General features: G+C 47.4%; 1 protein-coding gene across 4 annotated transcripts in view; it reads left to right on the forward strand.

The window, feature by feature from the left end:
- UNC45B (unc-45 myosin chaperone B) overlaps positions 1-9,584 on the forward strand; it is a 34,998-nt gene extending 25,414 nt beyond the window's left edge. For all 4 annotated transcript variants that reach the window (XM_027034370.2, XM_015078474.3, XM_053211925.1 and 1 more), the window contains exons 19-20: positions 5,759-5,914; positions 8,922-9,584. In XM_027034370.2, the coding sequence (XP_026890171.1) occupies positions 5,759-5,914; positions 8,922-9,182 (417 nt within the window). In that variant the 3' untranslated portion in view covers positions 9,183-9,584. The remainder of the gene's footprint in view (positions 1-5,758; positions 5,915-8,921) is intronic.
- Positions 9,585-15,717: the final 6,133 nt, after the last annotated feature.

Here is a 15,717-nt window from a genome sequence, read left to right on the forward strand (position 1 = left end):
CTTCAATTACCTTCATAAGCTTTCTATAGTTTTCAGCATACAGATCTTTTACATCTTTGGTTAGATTTATTCCTAGGTATTTTATGCTTCTTGGTGCAATTGTGCATGGGATCAGTTTCTTTATTTGTCTTTCTGTTGCTTCATTGTTAGTGTATAAGAATGCAACTGATTTCTGTACATTGATTTTGTATCCTGCAACTTTGCTGAATTCATGTATCAGTTCTAGCAGACTTTTGGTGGAGTCTATCAGATTTTCCATGTATAATATCATGTCATCTGCAAAAAGTGAAAGCTTGACTTCATCTTTGCCAATTTTGATGCTTTTGATTTCCTTTTGTTGTCTGATTGCTGATGCTAGAACTTCCAACACTATGTTAAACAACAGCGGTGAGAGTGGGCATCCCTGTCATGTTCCTGATCTCAGGGAAAAAGCTCTCAGTTTTTCCCCATTGAGGATGATGTTAGCTGTGGGCTTTTCATAAATGGCTTTTATGATGTTTAAGTATGTTCCTTCTATCCCGACTTTCTCAAGGGTTTTTATTAAGAAAGGGTGATGGATTTTGTCAAAGGCCTTTTCTGCATCGATTGGCAGGATCATATGGTTATCTTTTCTTTTATTAATGTGATGTATCACGTTGATTGATTTACGAATGTTGAACCAGCCCTGCATCCCAGGAATGAATCCCACTTGATCATGGTGAATAATTCTTTTTATATGCTGTTGAATTCGATTCGCTAGTATCTTATTGAGAATTTTTGCATCCATATTCATCAGGGATATTGGCCTGTAGTTCTCTTTTTTTTACTGGGTCTCTGTCTGGTTTAGGAATCAAAGTAATACTGGCTTCATAGAATGAGTCTGGAAGTTTTCCTTCCCTTTCTATTTCTTGGAATAGCTTGAGAAGGATAGGTGTTATCTCTGCTTTAAACGTCTGGTAGAACTCCCCTGGGAAGCCATCTGGTCCTGGACTCTTATTTGTTGGGAGATTTTTGATAACCGATTCAATTTCTTCACTGGTTATGGGTCTGTTCAAGCTTTCTATTTCCTCCTGATTGAGTTTTGGAAGAGTGTGGGTGTTTAGGAATTTGTCCATTTCTTCCAGGTTGTCCAATTTGTTGGCATATAATTTTTCATAGTATTCCCTGATAATTGTTTGTATCTCTGATGGATTGGTTGTAATAATTCCATTTTCATTCATGATTTTATCCATTTGGGTCATCTCCCTTTTCTTTTTGAGAAGACTGGCTAGAGGTTTGTCAATTTTGTTTATTTTTTCAAAAAACCAACTCTTGGTTTCGTTGATCTGCTCTACAGTTTTTTTAAAGTCTATATTGTTTATTTCTGCTCTGATCTTTATTATTTCTCTTCTTCTGCTGGGTTTAGGCTGCCTTTGCTGTTCTGCTTCTATTTCCTTTAGGTGTGCTGTTAGATTTTGTATTTGGGATTTTTCTTGTTTCTTGAGATAGGCCTGGATTGCGTTGTATTTTCCTCTCAGGACTGCCTTCGCTGCATCCCAAAGCATTTGAATTGTTGTATTTTCATTTTCGTTTGTTTCCATATATTTTTTAATTTCTTCTCTAATTGCCTGGTTGACCCATTCATTCTTTAGTAGGGTGTTCTTTAACCTCCACGCTTTTGGAGGTTTTCCAGACTTTTTCCTGTGGTTGATTTCAAGCTTCATAGCATTGTGGTCTGAAAGTATGCATGGTATAATTTCAATTCTTGTATACTTATGAAGGGCTGTTCTGTGACCCAGTATATGATCTATCTTGGAGAATGTTCCATGTGCACTCGAGAAGAAAGTATATTCTGTTGCTTTGGGATGCAGTTCTAAATATATCTGTCAAGTCCATCTGATCCAATGTATCATTCAGGGCCCTTGTTTCTTTATTGACCATATGTCTAGATGATCGATCCATTTCTGTAAGTGGAGTGTTAAAGTCCCCTGAAATTACCACATTCTTATCAATAAGGTTGCTTATGTTTATGAGTAATTGTTTTATATATTTGGGGGCTCCGGTATTTGGCGCATAGACATTTGTAATTGTTAGCTCTTCCTGGTGGATAGACCCTGTAATTATTATATAATGCCCTTCTTCATCTCTTGTTACAGCCTTTAATTTAAAGTCTAGTTTGTCTGATATAAGTATGGCTACTCCAGCTTTCTTTTGGCTTCCAGTAGCATGATAAATAGTTCTCCATCCCCTCACTCTCAATCTAAAGGTGTCCTCAGATCTAAAATGAGTCTCTTGTAGACAGCAAATAGATGGGTCTTGTTTTTTTATCCATTCTGATACCCTATGTCTTTTGGTTGGCGCATTTAATCCATTTACATTCAGTGTTATTATAGAAAGATACAGGTTTGGAGTCATTGTGATGTCTGTATGATTTATGCTTGTAGTGATGTCTCTGGTACTTTGTCTCACAGGATCCCCCTTAGGATCTCTTGTGGGGCTGGTTTAGTGGTGACGAATTCCTTCAGTTTTTGTTTGTTTGGGAAGACCTTTATCTCTCCTTCTATTCTAAATGACAGACTTGCTGGATAAAGGATTCTCGGCTGCATATTTTTTTTGTTCATCACATTGAAGATTTCCTGCCATTCCTTTCTGGCCTGCCAAGTTTCAGTAGACAGATCCATCACGAGTCTTATTGTTCTCCCTTTATATGTTAGAGCATGTTTATCCCTAGCTGCTTTCAGAATTTTCTCTTTATCCTTGTATTTTGCCAGTTTCACTATGATATGTCGTGCAGAAGATCGATTCAAGTTACGTCTGAAGGGAGTTCTCTGTGCCTCTTGGATTTCAATGCCTTTTCCCTTCCCCAGTTCAGGGAAGTTCTCAGCTATGATTTCTTCAAGTACCCCTTCAGCACCTTTCCCTCTCTCTTCCTCCTCTGGGATACCAATCATGCGTATATTATTTCTTTTTCGTGTATCACTTAGTTCTCTAATTTTCCCCTCATACTCCTGGATTTTTTTATCTCTCTTTCTCTCAGCTTCCTCTTTTTCCATAACTTTATCTTCTAGTTCACCTATTCTCTCCTCTGCCTCTTCAATCCGAGCCGTCGTCGTTTCCATTTTGTTTTGCATTTCGTTTAAAGCGTTTTTCAGCTCCTCCTGACTGTTCCTTAGTCCCTTGATCTCTGTAGCAAGAGATTCTCTGCTGTCCTCTATACTGTTTTCAAGCCCAGCGATTAATTTTATGACTATTATTCTAAATTCACTTTCTGTTATATTATTTAAATCCTTTTTGATCAGTTCATTAGCTGTTGTTATTTCCTGGAGATTCTTCTGAGGGGAATTCTTCCGTTTGGTCATTTTGGATAGTCCCTGGCGTGGTGAGGACCTGCAGGGCACTTCCCCTGTGCTGTGGTGTATAACTGGAGTTGGTGGGCGGAGCCGCAGTCCGACCTGATGTCTGCCCCCAGCCCACCGCTGGGGCCACAGTCAGACTGGTGTGTGCCTTCTCTTCCCCTCTCCTGGGGGCGGGATTCACTGTGGGGTGGCATGGCCCGTCTGGGCTACTTGCACACTGCCAGGCTTGTGATGCTGGGGATCTGGCGTATTAGCTGGGGTGGGTAGGCAAGGTGCACGGGGGCAGGAGGGGCAGGCTTAGCTCGCTTCTCCTTAGGTGATCCACTTCAGGAGGGGCCCTGTGGCAGCGGGAGGGAGTCAGACCCGCTGCCGGAGGGTTGGCTCCGCAGAAGCACAGCGTTGGGTGTTTGCGCAGAGCAAGCAAGTTCCCTGGCAGGAACTGGTTCCCTTTGGGATTTTGGCTGGGGGATGGGCGAGGGAGATGGTGCTGGCGAGAGCCTTTGCTCCCCGCCAAACAGCTCTGTCCTCCCGGGGCTCAGCAACTCTCCCTCCCTTTGTCCTCCAGCCTTCCCGCTTTCCGAGCAGAGCTGTTCACTTATGACCTCCCAGATGCTAAGTCCCGCTTGCTGTTGGAACACACTCCGTCCAGCCCCTCCGCTTTTGCCAGCCAGACTCAGGGGCTCTGCTTGGCAGGCGGGCCGCCCCTCCCCCCTGGCTCCCTCCCGCTAGTCCGTGCAGCGCGCACCGCCTCTCCGCCCTTCCTACCCTCGTCCGTGGGCCTCTCGTCTGCGCTTGGCTCCGGAGACTCCGTTCTGCTAGTCTTCTGGTGGTTTTCTGGGTTAGTTAGGCAGGTGTAGGTGGAATCTAAGTGATCAGCAGGACGCGCTGTGAGCCCAGCGTCCTCCTACGCCGCCATCTCAAAAAATAAATTTTTAAAAAGCTAAACAGGGGGGGTGCCTGGGTGGCTCAGTTGGTTAAGCGTCTGACTTCGGCTCAGGGCATGATCTCGCAGTCCGTGAGTTCGAGCCCCACGTCGGGCTCTGTGATGGCAGCTCAGAGCTTGGAGCCTGTTTCAGATTCTGTGTCTCCCTCTCTCTCTGACCCTCCCCCGTTCATGCTCTGTCTCTCTCTGTCTCAAAAATAAATAAACGTTAAAAAAAAATTTTAAAAGCTAAACAGGATCCACCAGGGAGCTGGCCTAAGGCTGGCCTGGAGGGCTGGCAGCCATGTGGGAGAAAAGAGTGTATCCAAAGAAAGTCGGGGGAGGGAGAGTGGGGGAGAAGGAATAGGCTTCCCCTGGGAACATCAGCTGCTGTGACACCCCAAAATCAAAATATACAGTGGTCCCACCAAGAGAGAAATTCATTTCTCACTCACCTCATTTCTTGCTTACATTTGGATCTGCTGGCTTGCTTCTAAGCAATGACTTGGGATCCAGGCTTCTTCGACCATCGAGAACTAGCCCCCCAACTGAAAAAGAACTGTCTCCCTCTCTGCCACTCTGGGAGTGGTCTCCATTTGAACAGGGAGTGAGCCTCTGGGAAAGGCACCTGTGGTACTCCACCATGGTGGCCTGAAGTGACACGTATCACTTCCTCTCACATTCCATCACGAGCACTGGCTTACGGCCACATCGGTGGGGAATATAGCTGCTTCCAATCACCACTGTGCCCCACGAGAGGGGACTGCAGTGACTATCTCTGCCATACTCTCGCCTCTGAGGACCTCTGCCCCAGCTTCAGTGAGATGCGGGTCATAACCTGGGCAGCTGTGACCGACCTTAGACCCCTTTCAGAGCTCCACCTCTAGGAAACCTGACCCGACAAAATACCCTTAAATTTGACCAACTGGATTTTACTGTGGAGCAGACGGGGGGGCGGGGGGGCAGTGAGCTCTGAGACATATCAGGGCTCTGAGCCCCAGGAGGCTCTTCTGGCTTTAGGGCCCTTGGGAAGCTCATCCTTCACCCATTGAATGGTACAGCAGCTCTTGCTCTGTCCCCTGCCCTTGCCAAGCCCCTGTACCTTCCGGGACTGCAAAGCCATTTTATGGCAGACCCCGAAGGCCCATCTGTTGTGGGAGAAACATTCCAGGCTTCCCCAAAGGGAAGTGAAACACGACTCTTTGGGCAACACCTACCATCCAGGAGCCTGTGCCCTGTCCCCTGATGTGGATAGCCAAGTGCAAACAGAGATGGCGGCACACGCTCTATGGGGGAATCCCTTAGTCTCTTTAACCTTTTAGCTGGAGGAGTTTATTGCCCCTTTCTCCAGTTAATCAGAGAAGACTTCCTGGGGGAGGTGGCATGGGTGAGCTGCTCAAAGGAAAGCTCCGAAGGATCTTAGGTCAGAGAACACGGCTTCCAATGCCTCTTTCCCTCTTCACGCTGGCAGGTGGGGGCGTTTTTTCGTTTTTTCTCTGAGCCCTGTACCTGCCTCCCACAGGTACAGGAGAGGTTCCTGGCCGATGGGAACGACCGGCTGAAGCTGGTGGTGCTGCTCTGCGGAGAGGACGATGAGAAGGTGCAGAACGCGGCCGCAGGGGCGCTGGCCATGCTGACAGCAGCACATAAGAAACTGTGCCTCAAGATGACCCAAGTGGTGAGAGCGGGCCCTGGGGGTGGAAAGGGGACTGTCTTGTGTGGTCCTCTATGGGGAGGCCGGCCTCTGTGGTAACACTTCCCGGGCCCCTGGGTACCTGTTCCTACGACCTAAGAAGGAGCGTCTATACCGTCTGGCCCCCTACCTCCACGGCTGGGACTCCCAGGTGTGCTAACTCAGGTCCCTCCCACTGTACCTTCACCCACTGCCTTTGGTGGTGCTTACAGCTCATTAGTTCAGAATGATGACGAGGATGGCCACAACACTAACTACTGTGGGGGAGCCCCCGAGCTCCCCGAGAGGAGCATGGATGTGGTTGGGGTGCCACAGGGAGCCGGCGGTTGGGCAAAGAGATGGCAGATTCTCTCACGTGAACGCGGTGATCAGATCCTTCAGTGGGACTGTGGCCATCTCAGCAAAGTGGTATAAACACAGCTGCGGACCCGGCCACGCAAGGTGCAGATGTCTTTAGCCCACCAAACAACCTAGTTTGTAGGCGTCATCTCCACTGAAGGCAAAAACTGTAAACGTCTTGGTTCAAATGTACTCAAGTCTGCTTTAAAGGAAGGCTCTTTTAGACAGTTTGTGGTGGTGGTGGTGGTGGTGGTGGTGTGTGTGTGTGTGTGTGTTCCACAGGCGCTTATGCTGCCTGGCACCAGGGAAGGGTCTCTCAGCTGGATGGAGCTCATCCTGGTTGGTCCTTGGGCTTTAGCATTTCCCCGTAAGGCAAGTTTCTCAGAACTGAGAGGTGTGTGAGTCACCTGGAGGGCTGGTGAAAACACTTTCCCTAGATATTCTGCATCAATAGATGAGAGGTGGGGTGCCTCCAGCCTGAGGACCACACTTTGAAACCGCTGCCCCGAGGTGGCCTCTGCTGGAGTCACTGGTCACACAACATCTGTCAACAGGCTCCCACAGGGTGCTCTGCGACTCGCCTGCTTACCGTGCTGCAGACACTCCTCTAAATGTTTACATCGATTAAGTTGTTCCATCCTTCCAACAGCCCTGTGTGGCGGATATGTTTATTATTATCCCCATTTACCGGTGAGTGCAGAAAAGTAACCCACTCAAGATCACATCGCCGGGTAGTTGGGAAGGGATTGGAATCCTTCAAGATTGCTGACCCTCTCCCGGCCACTTCTTCCTTCCGAAATCTTGGCTTAATTTCTGTGCCCGGGGAGCACTGGCACCGGACCTGTTATCAGTTATCCATCAGCATTCAACCTGCCCCCTGAACTCTACCACAGCTAGCTGAATTTTCCTTTCCTTTCCTTGTGGTGCGCTCGGTGCAGAGTTTACCAAAATCTGCTTAGAAGCCGAAGAGCCAATAATTAGTCTGTCCTTTCCCCCTGTGCCTGTCTCCCCATCTGTGAGTGGTGCCTGTGGGAGGCTGCCCCCGTTGGCAAACGGAGGGTGAGGTAATAAGTATACGAGGAAGCAAAGGGGAAATCCTTGGACTACTGCATAAAATCATAACCCCCATCCACGCCTCCTTGTTGAGCACTTTACTGTGCTCCGGCCACCATGCTAAGCAATTTCTTGCACCATATCACTGCATCAGAACAATGTGAAGAAGTAGGTATATTAGATGACAGAGGGGCTCTCGAGACTTGGAGAGGTTCAGAACTTACCTAAGGTCACATTTGGTTAAGTGGTTGAGCTGGGACCTGAACATTGATCTCTCTGACTCCAAGACCCATACCAATAAGTCTCCTACTCTGCTGCTCATGTGTGTCTGTTGAATGTTGTAAAGTCAAGCCTCCTGGTTCTATGCTTAGCTCCAACTCTGTCTTCTGGGCCGATCAGAATGGTCTGGAGTCCTGTCTTCCCCACGCACAGTAGTTGGGTTGCTTCACAACCGGGAATGGAGGAGAGAGATAGAGGAGGGATGGTGGAGTGCAAGCCCAGGGCATGCCTGGTGGTCATATCTCTAAGGGCACTGGGTTAGCAAGGGGTGCCTGGGTGGCTCAGTTGGGTTAAGCATCCAACTTCAGCTCAGGTCATGATCTCACAGTTCATGGGTTCAAACCCTGCGTTGGGCTTTGTGCTGACGGCTCAGAGCCTGGAGCTTGTTTCAGATTCTTGCATCTCCCTCTCTCTCTGCGCCTCACCTGCTCACTCTCTCCTTCAAAAATAAATAAACATATATAAAAAAAGAAAATATTGCATTCTTAGCAACTATAAGAATATTTGTGGTAAGTTATGCATTGTTCTGAAAAAATTAAGAAGCCTATGTAACGACCTGGTTCATGCAAATATGAGCCAGAGGAGAAAAGCAGACAAAAACCAAAATTTATGCCTGGGTGGCTCAGTCAGTTGAGCGTCCAACTTCAGCTCATGTCATGATCTCATAGCTCGTGAGTTCGAACCCCACATCGTGGTCCGTGCTGACAGCTCGGAGCCTGGAGCCTGCTTCGGATTCTGTGTCTCCCTCTCTCTCTGTCCCTAACCCACTCACATTCTGTTTCTGCCTCTCTCAAAAATGAATAAACATTAAAAAAAAATAAGGGCACCTGGGTTGGCAAGAAGCAGTCATTGCTCATGTGCTCAAGGCTAGAATTCTCCTTTCTGAACACTCTCCATCCCCATTCTAATTAGGCATGCGGGGGGCCTGTCCCTTTGCTTCTCAGATGCTTAAGAAAATAAATGAATGGGTGGATGTTCATTCTCTACTATTCCCAGATGTGTGACCATAGCTAAGTTACTTCCACTTCCTAGACCTCAGCTCCCCCACTTATAAAATGAAATGGATTGGACTATGTCAAGTTCCTTTTAGTTTTCTAATTCTTGCCCTGGCTCTGGTAAGGAGATGGGCATCAGCCACCTAGTCCCGAGGGGCTCAGATAGGCATAAACTGAGTCCCAACAGATAACCAGACATGTGGTTGTCCTTTCAGAGCCCAGAATCTGGGCCTTACCAGCGCCTTCGGTTTATCTTGTCCCAAATATCCAGTCTCTGTGCCTCCACTGATTCCTCCAATCCTTCTTTATCCACAACTCCCCTCCAGACAACTCAGTGGTTGGAGATCCTCCAGCGGCTTTGCCTGCACGACCGGCTGTCAGTCCAACACCGGGGCCTGGTCATTGCCTACAACCTGCTGGCAGCAGATGCTGAGCTGGCCAAGAAGCTGGTGGAGAGTGAACTGCTGGAGATCCTGACTGTAGTGGGCAAACAAGAGCCAGACGAGAAGAGGGCAGAAGTGGTTCAGACAGCCCGGGAATGTCTCATCAAGTGCATGGATTATGGCTTCATTAAACCAGTGTCTTAGACAGGGGCCCACAGGGCTGCTAGGGCTGGTTCTGTACTATGAAGAGTCCTAAGCTGAGAACTCCTGGGGTGTCAGTTCAGCTAGGGATCATAGCAGTGACAATGAAGTCTCCATATAAAAGAAAAGACTTGACTGTTTCTTGAGTTGTCAACCTTCCTCTTTTCCCTAGGAAAGTTTGGATGTTTCACTGGCTGTCTTGCTCCCTGTCTTTTACATCTGTCATGTTCCAAAAATTCCTAGAATGATTTTCATCAGTGATTGGGAAGACAAGTTGGATAATTCTTTCTGTACCCATTCCCAAAGCCAGGATAATGGGCTGAATTCTTTGTATTTTGGAAAATGGATTGTGTGGTAAGGTAGGACCTAATGGGTGTGTGAATATAAAGGTTTAGTGCTGATCTATCTGGAAGTTGAGCTGTGCTGGTTTTCATAGCCTGTCTCGCATATGTTTGAGTAAGACTGCCTAGAATTGCATGTTTTAGCTGCAGTGCCCAGCCCCATGTCCAGTCCCATCACTCAGCTGTGATGGAAATACAGTTTATGTTCAACAGCCTGATATGCATTTTTGCAATTTGCTTGGGAAAACCATCCCAGCAAGATGGGCATAATGAGTACAAATAAGATAAACTCAGAGTACTTTAAGAAAAGAAAGTTGATTGGCTCATATAGCTTGTTTATCTAGGAAAAGTTTGACATTGTTAGATCCAGGGTTTAAATGTTGTCACCAACATTACTTTCTGTGTGGGTATCTTTCTCTCTCTCTCATACTCCCCCCACCCATATCTTGGCTTTGATTTCCTCTGGGTTGACCTTATTTTCTGGCAGCCTCTCTCCATGTGGTAGGAAAGATATTCCCAGAAGCTCCAGACTTACATAGTTATTATAGTTCCTAATTATGGGAGAGAAGAGAGAGGACCATTCTCAATGACCCAGCAAAACTCCCAGGGATGACTCTAATATGTCTAGCGTGTATCACATTTCCATTTATCGCATTAACAGAATAGAGAAGAAAAATGATACGGTTATCTGAATAGATTCAGGAAAAACATTTGATAAAATTAAACAATTTGTGATAAAAGTTTTCAATAAACTAAAAGTAGGAGACTTCCTTAATCGGACAAAGATCACAGAAACTCTACAGCCAGTGTCCTAGCTCATGATCTCCCTGAGATGGATGAGACAATACTTGTTATTACCAATTTTATTCAACCTTGTGCTGGAGGTTTTAACTAGGGCGATAAAGCAAGAAAGGGAAATAAAAAGCATAAAGATTGAAAAATCAAGAAATAGAACTTTCAACTTATTCACACAGCGGGATTATACATGAATGCAATCTGAAAATATCTACAGGTAAGCTTTTAGAAATAATAAGTGAATTTATATACAAGGTCAATTTACAAAAGTCAATTGTGTTTCTGAATACCTGTACCAAGCAATGAGAAAACTGAAATTTAAAAGACAGTGCAATTTATAATAACATAAAACACATCATGGGGCTCCCGGTTGGCTCAGTTAAGCATCCGACTTCGGCTGAGCTCATGATCTCACCATTTGTGGGTTTGAGCCCCACATCAGACTCTGTGCTGACAGCTCAGAGCCTGGAGCCTGCTTCAGATTCTGTCTGTCTCTCTCTCTCTCTGCCCCTCCCCCACTCATGCTCTGCACCTCTCTCTCAAAAATAAATAAACATTAAAAACAACCAACATATCAGATGCCTAGGAATGAATCATGGGAAAGATTTTGAAGGACTCTGTGCAGAAAACTTTAAAGTATTATTGAGAGAAAAAATGAAAGTCAACCTATGAGAGATATTACCATGATCATGGATTAGATGACTCAACATTATAGAGATGCAAATTCTCCCCAAATTTATATATATATATATATATATATATATATATATATATATATATATTCTGTGAAATACCAATCAAAGTTTGAGTCTTTTGGGGAATGGAGACTGATAAATTGTTTTAAAAACATATATACTTACACACACACACACACACACACACACAGAGTCAAGAATAGTAATGATTATCTTGAAAAAGAATAAAGTTGGAGCCAACTACTTGAACAGTTACTTCATAAAAGAGGCCAATACATATATAGTAAGATGCTCAATCTTACCAGACATCAGGCAAATGGAAAATAAAATTATTATGAGAAACCACAGTAGACACATCACAATGGCTAATATTTAAGACACTGACAGGGACACCTGACGAGCTCGATCAGAAGAGCATGCAACTCTTGATTTCTAGGTTGTGGGTTCAAGTCCCACCTTGGGTGTAGAGATTACTCAAATAAATAAATAAACAAACTTTTAAAAATGTGCAACAACAACAACCACCGGCAAAATCAAGCGCCGGTGAAACTGTGGAGTAACTGGAACTCTTATCCATTGTGGGTGGGCATGCAAATGGCTACAGCCGCTTAGGAAAATGGCATTTGACAGTATCCTCTAAAAGCACAAGCACAGTCAGCATCTCCTAAGTATGCAGCCAACAGAAATATGTGCACCAAGAAAACATGTATAGCCATGAGATAACACTTTTCATCATAGCCCCCTAAGTGTAAGTAACCCCAATGTCCATAGAAAATGGATTCATTGGCATACACCAAAGCACATCAATGTAAGTGCAAACTTACAAAATGTAAGTGCACCTACAAAAGTGCAAAGAACAAACTATTGCTGCCTACAATGTGATGGTAACTGACATAATACTCAGCGAAAGAAGCTGGATCTCCCAGAGTCTACTGTATAGGACATAATATGGGTTCAGAACCAGGCAAAACTAGCCTACGATCTTAAAAAGTCAATTTAGTGTTTACTTGTAGGGAGAAAGGAGTGGCTAGTGAGGGGGTGTGGCACAGAGAGTCTCTGGGTGTGTCCCAGGTCTGGGTGGGTGTGTCCCAGGTCTGGGTATGTTCGCTTTCATCAACCTTATTATTTGTGCATTTTTCTGTATAACGCTGTGTTTTTAAAGACTTTTAAAGAAGTGAATAATGTATTTCTGTTAGAGTGTGAGGATTACATAAAATAATGGATCCAAAGCACCTGGTTCTTTGTATATGAGTAGTCAGTATTAATTAATTAATTCCCTTCCTTTAGTCTGTTTGATAGTCCCTGCTCCTTATGGGCCAGTTGGAGTGTGATACCAGGATGAGCTCCCTCATTCGTGGATCTCTACTTCCACGGGTCACTTGCGGGGAATGGGGACATGGTTCCCACTTGCAAATCCTCCCAAGGAGTGGCGGCCGTCTGTCCCCAGTGTGTTTAGGCAACGTAAGGGTTCTGGTCAGGAAAGCGGGCGGTGGTGAAATGGAGAAAGTTCTGTACACCGAGGTTCCGAGGCAGACTGGCCCAAGGGCGCCTGTGAGAGCAGCAGCTGGAGCCAGGATTGGATTAAACCGCCCAGGAACCCCCACTATGTGTGTAGTCCCCAGGACACGCGGGTTCAATCATCTCTCCACGCGGCTTGCTCTGGAGCCCTCGTCTTCTTGGGCATGTTGGAGTCCCGGCAGGGCACATGGCGCGGAACCTGGAACCACGCTAGTGCCCAGAGAATACGAGCTCGACTTTGTTTTCCCTGAACCCCAACACCAGCGCCTTTCACCATCGATAGCCAAATCCTGGCTCTCTGCCTTTGACTCATATGCTTTAAGAATGTCAGCAATACGACAAAAAGGGGAAGGGTGTGCGTTTGCAGAATCAGAGGCGTGATTTCCTACCTCCTTCTCCCCCACGTCGCCCACACTCACTCCCTTCCCCGGGCAGGGGACAGGGCGCACACATCTGGGCAAGTCAAATAGGAACCCACCTGCTGGAAGTATCCTCTGGGGGTGGGGGCGCAGGAGCCGGAGCGGGGAGGCCACTCGGGTCCACCCGCCATAGCCACCTGTTGTCCTTCCAGGCGCGGATGCCCGGATCGGGCAGATGCTGTTGTAGCTCGGTGCCCCCACCTCCGTGCCACCCTAGCCCGGCGGCGTGCCCCAGGAATACAAGGAGCGGACACAGGCGGGGGGAGGCTGGAGCACGCTGGTGCCTCCTCGGAGACGCCTACGCGGTGGGAGGCGAGGGGGTAGGGAGGTTCTTCCAGCAGCTTGGCTCAGGTCCTCAAAGCCTCGCTTCTCCCCATCCCTCAGGGGTCTGGTCCGCTCCCGATCACCGTCAGCAGGACGCGGACCATTGCAGCGGGCGCTGGCCCGCGCGCTCCTCTCCAGGCCCGGCGTGGTCGCTTCTTGGCTCCAGCCTCTGCAGAGACTTCCCTAGAAAGACGAGCGTGGCGGTCTCAAGGCCGGGGTGACGTGGGCTGCGGGCGGGTGGGGCGGGTGGAGAGGGAGCGAAGCCAGACGCCACCAACCTGCGCGCACGGGGAAGCACAGAGCACACAGAGAGGAGGGGTCTCTGGGGCGCTAGAGAGGCAGTGGCAGCCTGGTGTGACAGCGAAGGCCCCTTTGCACGGACAGGTCCAAGGACGCTCAGTCGGACGTGAGTCTCCAGAGTTCCTGGACGTCCCTCTTCCCCCAGGTTCTGAGAGCAGGCAGAGGCGTGGAGAGGGAGTTCCCAAGGCACCAGCTGTGGTGCAGACATGCGGATAGCTTACACAGTACTCTCCTTTACGATTGAACAATCTATAAAGGGGACACAGAAAGGGAAACGCCCCAGTACAGTAAAACACTAAGCCACAAAGAGGCGAAGACGTCTATCACCTCCCTTGTCTATAGGGTTCCGCCAATAGACTGACCTTTGGGGTTCCAAGATGGGTGGGCTGCTTCCCTCTCGATATTGAAGTCCAAACCGGAAGCCATGGAAATACCAAGGTAATCGATTTCCTCATAGCCAGTACATTATTTCATAAAATGTGAAAGATTTCAGAGGCAACAGCCACACCATAAGCCAAGATTCTGGGATCCAAGTGAGGTAGTTGAGCCTTGGGTCTCCAGTACAAGCAGGTTCCTGAGATTATTTTACAAAGCGTTGTGTTTCCAATGATTGCCTTTGATCCACCGTCTTGAAAGCATGTGCGCAGGGCGGGAGCTGGGCTAGCTCATAGAGCCTGTGTATCCCAACCCAAAGATCAAGGAGACTGCTGTGGGTACAGTCCCAGAGGTTGAGGCCTTCGTGAAAAAAGACTTCCTTGGCCCTCTATTTGTGGTGGGTGTGGGAGCTCGAAAGGAATCCCCTAGGGCAGAGGAAAAGTGGGCTAAGGCTGTCCCTTGGAGTCTGGGAAGGGAAACTGCTGCCCAGCACCGTCTTTAGGATTGATTGGACTGTTCAGAGGGAGTTGGTAGCTGTTTAAAAAAAAAAAAAACAAAACAGGGATGCCTGGGTGACTCAGTCGGTTAGGCGTCCTACGTCGGCTCAGGTCATGATGTTGGGGTTCGTGGGTTCGAGCCCCACGTTGGGCTCTGTGCCGACAGCTCAGAGTCTGGAGCCTGCTTCGGATTCTGTGTCTCCCTCTCTCTCTCTCTCTGCCCCTCCCCGCTTGTGCTCTGTCTCTCTCTCTCTCAAAAAAAAAAAAAACATTAAAAAAACAAAACAAAACAGGCACCTGGGTGGCTCAGCTGTTCAAACTTCTGACTCTTGATTTCTGCTGAGATCTCACAGGTTCCTGAGCCCCTCATTGGGCTCTGCTCTGACCACACGTGGAGCCTGCTAGGGATTGTCCCTTTCTCTCCCCCAGACGCTCTCTCTGTCTCTCTCAAAATAAATAAATAAACTTAAAAAAAAAAAAAAAGCTTGTGGTACAGACCCCAGGACACCTATGCACCCACCCCAAAAGCATAGTTCCTGTGACATTCTGCCTTCCACTAAGTTTGGGGATTTCACACCAACAAATCTAAAGGATTGTTAGGTTCCTGTTTTTGTCTTTAAGTTTGTTTATTTATTTTGAGAGAGAGCAAGCGTGCAGAGGAGGGGCAGAGAGAAAGAGAGAGAAACCCAGGCAGGCTCGAACCATCAGCACAGACCCACAAACCATGAGATCGGGTCAGGGTGGAGGGGGGGTGGTGAAATCAAGAGTAGGAAGCTCAAGGGACTGAGCCACCTGGAAGTCCCAGGTTCTTACGAAAGCCTCTGGCTGTAATGCAGATGGCAGTAGTTGGTGGATGAGTCATAACCCATGTGGTAGCCACATGGCCACCAGTGAGGATGCAGTTACTGCAGCACGGTTTTTTACTCTCCGTACAACAAGGAAGTATAAATACTCTTACACAAATACTCAGCACAAGGGGAACAGCACCCTGGAGTTTCTTGGGGGTGGAGCGTTCCCAGCACTCGAAGGTCAGCCCCCTGGCGTGACAGCAGTTCCTGGGTAAGAAGTGTTAATTTAAAGGAAACACAAACTCCCAAACTCAAGAAACTAAGCAGAAGCCTAGGTTATTATCGCCCCGAGTGGCGTGCGGGAGAACAGAGAAAAGCTCTTCTTCCTTCTTCCGTCTTGAAAAAGCAACTTTGTAAGTGTCCAGCGCTGCCAGGAAAACAGGTGTGGCTACCAATGTTATCACAGCTGTCCATCGTTGAGTTACA

The sequence above is a fragment of the Acinonyx jubatus genome, chromosome E1 (genome assembly GCF_027475565.1).
Source record: "Acinonyx jubatus isolate Ajub_Pintada_27869175 chromosome E1, VMU_Ajub_asm_v1.0, whole genome shotgun sequence".
Lineage (NCBI taxonomy): Eukaryota > Metazoa > Chordata > Mammalia > Carnivora > Felidae > Acinonyx > Acinonyx jubatus.